The sequence below is a fragment of the Polypterus senegalus genome, chromosome 1, assembly GCF_016835505.1.
Source record: "Polypterus senegalus isolate Bchr_013 chromosome 1, ASM1683550v1, whole genome shotgun sequence".
NCBI lineage: Eukaryota > Metazoa > Chordata > Cladistia > Polypteriformes > Polypteridae > Polypterus > Polypterus senegalus.
Genome location: NC_053154.1, coordinates 31,523,317 through 31,529,663, shown reverse-complemented (window position 1 = coordinate 31,529,663; position 6,347 = coordinate 31,523,317). Strand labels below are relative to the sequence as shown.

Here is a 6,347-nt window from a genome sequence, read left to right as displayed (position 1 = left end):
TTAAATTATGTAACCATTTACTTATTTCGATGCCGCCGACAAGATACGAAAAATACCTTGAAATGTAATTATTCTTAGATTTATTTATCTGTGTATTTAATTTTGACCAAAATTTGACTCCATATTAGATATATTTATGTTCTTAAATATATATTGTATATGTAGCAACAACAAAGTTGGTAAAATGTAATGACAGTTTAAGTTGCTTTAGCCAACATATTAAACTGTTCTACCTAGATTGTTAAACAACTGCTCTCTCAAAGCTAAGATTGAAGTTCTTTCATGAGGTCTCATCATGCTAGTGAAGGTGAATTACCTTCAGGTGAAGAAATACATCAAATTGCAAGATGGGTTCACATTTGAGGAGTTTCTAGACGAAGGTAAATGGTAAATGTGAATTTAATTATGTGTTGGATATTGTTTCAGCTGATTTGAAAAGTTAATTTTATTGACGTTTCATAACCAGATTTATCTTGTTTTAGTAAAAAAAAATAAAAATTTGGGCATACAGCAAAATTTGCACTTCAAGTCTTTGATGAGACAGATACCAATGTGGAGGAAGATATTTTTCAAGAGTTGGTTCAGAGCAACCCACAGATATGCTTCACAGTAAAATGTCCTCCACATTTATAATAACTTTATAAAATATTTGATAATTAATCAATATTGATCTCCACCCTTTTTTTTTTTTTTTTAAAAAAGACTTTTCACCCACAGCTACCTCAATGCCAAGTACATGCACTGATCCACTTTCAAACTCCAGTGATGTAGAAGGGTTGGAGAGAACCCAACTGAACTTGTCTGCAAGCTCAAACTTTAATAATGGCAGAGAAGTCACAAGTGCTGAAAAGGCAAAACGGGTAAAAGTGGATATATCTGCATTCATGGATAACTTGTGTTTGATGTCATCATACCATTCCTTCATTTTTTTTTATCTTTAATAACTAGATTGTTCAAAATGCCCTGAAAGAGAAACCTGGTGGTTTGGATGTTCTCGAGGAATATGAGTTAACTAAAACACTGAAACACAGCATGAGACGACAGCTTGTTAATGTTCTTGTTAGCCATATGACTGAGGTTCATGGGTAAGCTATCACAGAATCAATAAATCAACACAATATCAGGCTTGCTTTGCATCTATTCATACATATATGGGGGTTTAAGTTTTGGATAAATGACTAAGTTCTACTTAATCTTATAAAATTTTCAGGAGGATTCCCACACTTAAACAGAGAGAGACGTATGCCTTGGGCATTGTTTCTCTTTTCCCTGCTCTAAGAGACCCATATTCATTGAAGGGCTATGTAAGCACACCTTATTCACTTTTAATTAGTTGAATGCTGCAATTATTTAAAAGAAACACCTGAATTTTATTTAACACTTTTATTTTGCAAGTAGCGCGGCACGGTGGTGCAGTGGTAGCGCTGCTGCCTCGCAGTAAGGAGACCTGGGTTCGCTTCCCGGGTCCTCCCTGCGTGGAGTTTGCATGTTCTCCCCGTGTCTGCGTGGGTTTCCTCCCACAGTCCAAAGACATGCAAGTTAGGTGGATTGGCGATTCTAAATTAGCCCTACTGTGTAGGTGTGTTTGTGTGTGTCCTGCAGTGGGTTGGCACCCTGCCTGGGATTGGTTCCTGCCCTGTGTTGGCTGGGATTGGCTCCAGCAGACCCCTGTGACCCTGTGTTTGGATTCAGCAGGTTTGAAAATGGATGGATGGATTTTGCAAGTATTTGACATTTTTCATTTGGTGTGATTTTTTTTTTTTTTTAAATGTCAGTGTTTATGTAGTTCTAACTTATTGTATAAGTTGTCGAAGAAAAATACAGGACACTGAACAACTTGGTAGAGATGCATGCAGAGAAGCCATTTCACTCCTTCTCCTCACAGCTGATGAGACTGAAGTTAGGCAAAAGATGAAGCAAACCTTTAAGCATCGGCAAGAGCTCATTCATAACCAGGAAAGGTCAACTGACATGCAAAAGGGTTGGCAAGTATAAAAATCCTTTTCTGTTTTTTTTCTTGGTTTAAGGAATTAAGTGTGATTCAGACATGCTGCCTTTGTTTTGTTGTATGCAATTTCATTAGTTAAATCAAGACTTTATTTTGCTCTTCAATGCTGAAACATCTGCAAAATTGCTTGAGCAGTCGGAGATGGCATTCAAGCTAAAAGTCATTGAAGAAGCAAAGTCTCTCACTTTGACAGCAGAACTTCAAAGTCACATCAGTGCAGCAGAGAAACAGTCTGAAAATGGTAAGTGGTATTGTGAGGTTTTAAATTGAAGGCAAGGCTATCTATTCTACATACTAATTTATATTTTTGAACATTGACCCATTCTAATTTTCCATCAGAATGGGACAGTGACATTTCCCCTTTCTTGTTGCATTTGCTACCACCTTCTGCAGGGAGAAAGGAAGTTAAAATTAGTCCCACTGATTCTGTTAACAGGCTTGTACATTTTCATAAGGTAAATTACAATGTGGGATCAATGTCTTTGCAATGTGTTGTACAGTCATAGATGCATTTATTTGGTTGATACTGAAGGAAGTTGTTCTCGTGCTTTTCACCCATGGCAAATATACAGTGTTCATTTTTTAGACTTTTTGATGGCATGCATATTTGATATCAATTTTAACCATGTCACAGTGGCCTGCACTTGTCTGTCTTTTCTAGTAGATTTTCTTCCTTTTGGACAATGCATGAAATACAAACAGGTATGTATCTTGTAGTTGCAGATAACCTGCAAACTTACTTTCTGTTAAATGTTAGCTGTAGCACTTTTCAGATTTTCACCCTGATAAGTTGTTAGTCATGGTTTGAACTGTTTAATGTATTAAAGAGTTCTGTTTTTTTAAATTGCTGTGCATTTATCAACCGTAAAATATGATTTGTCATTCTTTTATAGTCCTGTCCCAGCATTGAAGAACATCTCAGGGTGAGAGACGGCCACCAACCATACCTACTTGCAGTAGGACGAACCAGGAAGAGGATTGACATTTTTTATGTCATTGTTAACAAGCAGCTCATCCCCTGTGCAGGAGCCACCTCCCCAAGTGCCATAGATGAACTTTTCAAACTTCATTACGTCATTAACCTAACCTATGAGGAATCCCTGGCAAATGTCTACACCTTTCTACAGACAACAGTCTACAACATTGACATAGGTCTAACAAATGAGTCGCCAAGAGTGAGAGAACTATGCGTGAAATTGTTAAACAATGTTTAAACGTTTTTGCTGTGAGTTTTTGTATGCAAATAGCCAGCAACTGATATCTCACTTGCGAGTTACACACAGTTTCTATCCTTCGTTGAAGTTCAGGTTGATTTATATGCAAGGCGATTGTAGGTGCCGGTTTTATACTTTTTTAGGATTTAGGAAACATTTAAACAGTGTTCATTTTGAGGATAATGGTTTGCATTATGTAGAACCACAGTCATCCCAAGATGTTGATAGTAATCAGTTAGGTTCTATACAGACAGGAGGAGTTGGTGATTCCCAAGGTGCCTCTAATTTTCAGAACAATTGTGACCGTGATACCCCAGCTTTTCCCACAGATGGTCTGGACAACAATGATGACTGTCTTTCTGAAAGAGATACAAAGGATATGTGTGCTTCAATTTTGGCCAAATTACAATGTAGCGGTGTGGCAAACAGTTTAATTTCAGCACTTGTCTCAGACCTTGAAGAGCTTACTTCTGAAGTTCACACACAAACTCAACAAAAACTATTGTCATCTATTCCTCTTGATAATCCAGGCAGGGTAGCAGTCAAGAGTTGTTTTACACATTTTGAAAACCCATTTGTTTGTTTTAACACAGAAAGCAAAAGGACCAATTATTTCATTGATAAATGGAGTGTAGTTGAGTCAATTGAAATTGGACTTGGCATGAGGTATGATGTGAGATGCAATAAAAAAACAGGCTGTTATGATCAGGTCCCAGTAAAAGATACCTTTGTTTATGTACCAATATTAGAAACTAAAATTTACATGTCAAAATTCAGAGGTATGTAGATTGACTAGGGAATCTTCAGAAAGGCAGAGATCAAATGATTATAAGGGCATTTGTGATGGAAGTTACTTCAAGGCTCATCCATTATTTTCCAGACATTTTACTGCGTTGCAGATCTAATTATATTATGATGATTTTGAAACAACAAATCCTCTTGGATCCAAACACGGGATACACAAAGTTGGGGCACTTTATTTTGTACTAAGAAATCTTCCACCCAAATTTAATTCAACACTGACGAATATCCATTTAGTTGCACTTTTTCCTGCTCACGGTTTGAAAAATATGGGTTCCAGCCCATATTGGAGCCTTTGCTTCATGACCTCAGTATTCTAGAAACGGATGGCATTGAACTGCCAATTTCCACAGGGAAAATTTATAGAACTCTGTGTCAAGTGAATGGAGACAACTTGGGAATGCACTCATTCCTTGGCTTCTCTGAATCTTTTAGCGGTCAGTATTTTTGTTGTTTGTTTGACTGAAAAGGCAAATGCCCAGGTTATTTACAATGAGGATGATCCAAGAGTTGCTTTACGTGATTGTGTAGTCTATGAGCGCCACTGCCTTGAATTGGAATCAGACCCACAAATCTCATCACTATATGGCTGTTGTGATGTGAGATTTTGCATATAACTTGATAAATGTTTTGTATGTCTTTATTTATAATTTAGGCAAACCAATGTAATTTAGAGGTATTCGTGTTTGACACCCAAATTTTACGACTTTTCTTTGTAATTTTACAATTTTACTGTGTCTTAAACCAGTTTGATGAGCATTTCCTTGCTAAAGTCTTTTCTCCCATCCCCCACACAAAGCCAGGTTAGCGTAATATATGGTCTTGGGGGGGCAGGAGATAAGATGTTCTATTTCACCCATTGGTCTGAGGTATGGCTGTTTGGAATTGGCTTGTCTCAGAGGCCTTCAAGTACCATGATATCCTATTCGCTGTAGGGAGTTGGACAGAAAACCTATAAATTTGCTTGCTCAACCACATTCTCTCTCTCTAACCAACATATGATGAAGAAGCATCTCTCTTGCTAACGTGTGATGATGAAGATAACACAATGAAGAGCACAGCTCAGCAGCCATATTGAACAGACATGTGGCTGAAAGCTGAGCACCAATGATGCCTTAACTAGAGACATTTTAAGTAACTACAAGTCTGTGTGCCACCTGAATTACACATCACCATTTTATCAGGTTGTATGGCTGCCAATATTCAAATGTACTTTGCATTTTGTTATTATTTATGAATATTATCAGTAATACATTATTTTATGTGTAACTTAACTCCTGCTTGTCTTTTTACTACATCTAATTGCCTTAGGTTATAGATGTAGAAGGGAAGGTGGGGAGAAGTTATATAAAATAATACTTTATAAACAGTTGTAAGTCTGTGAGATTAGGCATTCTAAGGCTGCATATTAATAATACAATAGGGGAAAGTAGTGCAATACATATATTACTCTACCAAGATAAAACAATTGGCGTAGTCCAGCAGGATTTTGGGGTAACCATATTTTGCACCCTGTTGCAAGTACTGTTTTGATGTATGTGTTTGTTTATGTATGTGAATTTTAGGGCACCCAGTGTACAAATGAGGTGGAAGTAAAACATTGTTTGGTTGCTGAATGGAATATAACCGACAAAGTGTAGAGACTTCATGTGTGTCACATGGCTTAGGGCTTAACTCAATCCAGGCTTTTTTTCTTTTAAAAAACATGCCGTTCGTGTTTGGTGATACTGTGCCCAGTGGAGATGAACACTGGCCTTTGCTTCTTCTCTTACTTTAAATACTCAACCTTGTATTTTCCCCATCTCTCTGAAGGCATGACTATTCTTATGAAGTATTTAATAATTGAACACCATGAATTATTCACAAAATTGTATCCACTCAAGAATTTATTGACAAAGCATTTTATGATTCACTATGCTTCCACTATACCTAAGATAGGTCCTTTAGTACATATGTGGAGCATGCAATTCGAAGCTAAACATAAAGTGTTCAAAAATACACTCAAGAATTTTAAAAATATCACCAAATCTTAGCCTATGGACATCTGATGTCTTTTTACCAATCTTTGGGAAACCTCTCCTTTTGAAATATTTATGAGTATGGACCAATGAAAACATTTTGCTGGGAGAGTGTTGATGGCAAGCATTTAGTGGGAATGCAGCCGAATCCCATGCACAAAACCATGTACTCTATGAACTGGATGAAAATTGATGGGACAGAATACAAAGTAGGCCTCGTTATTTGCAATAAAATTGAAGATCAACTTCCAGTTTTCAGTTAGATTCAAAAAATACTTAGTATTGACAACAATATATTCTTTTTGG

At 36.9% G+C, this 6,347-nt stretch overlaps 1 protein-coding gene across 1 annotated transcript; it reads left to right on the top strand.

Moving 5' to 3' along the window:
* The first annotated feature begins 295 nt into the window (after nucleotides 1-295).
* LOC120540804 lies at nucleotides 296-3,222 on the top strand. The gene is made up of 7 exons (XM_039772278.1): nucleotides 296-380; nucleotides 703-860; nucleotides 949-1,085; nucleotides 1,211-1,304; nucleotides 2,084-2,249; nucleotides 2,402-2,463; nucleotides 2,902-3,222. The coding sequence occupies exons 1-7, from the start codon at nucleotides 296-298 to the stop codon at nucleotides 3,220-3,222; spliced, it is 1,023 nt and encodes a 340-aa protein (XP_039628212.1).
* Nucleotides 3,223-6,347: the final 3,125 nt, after the last annotated feature.

What these genes read in the sequence shown, in the direction of transcription:
- LOC120540804 (XM_039772278.1), top strand. Translation starts at nt 296, where the DNA reads ATGCTAGTGAAGGTGAATTACCTTCAGGTGAAGAAATACATCAAATTG. An exon ending in CATATGACTGAGGTTCATGG is followed by an intron (nt 1,086 to 1,210) that starts GTAAGCTATCAC and finishes TAAAATTTTCAG; the next exon opens with GAGGATTCCCACACTTAAAC. An exon ending in GGCTTGTACATTTTCATAAG is followed by an intron (nt 2,464 to 2,901) that starts GTAAATTACAAT and finishes ATTCTTTTATAG; the next exon opens with TCCTGTCCCAGCATTGAAGA.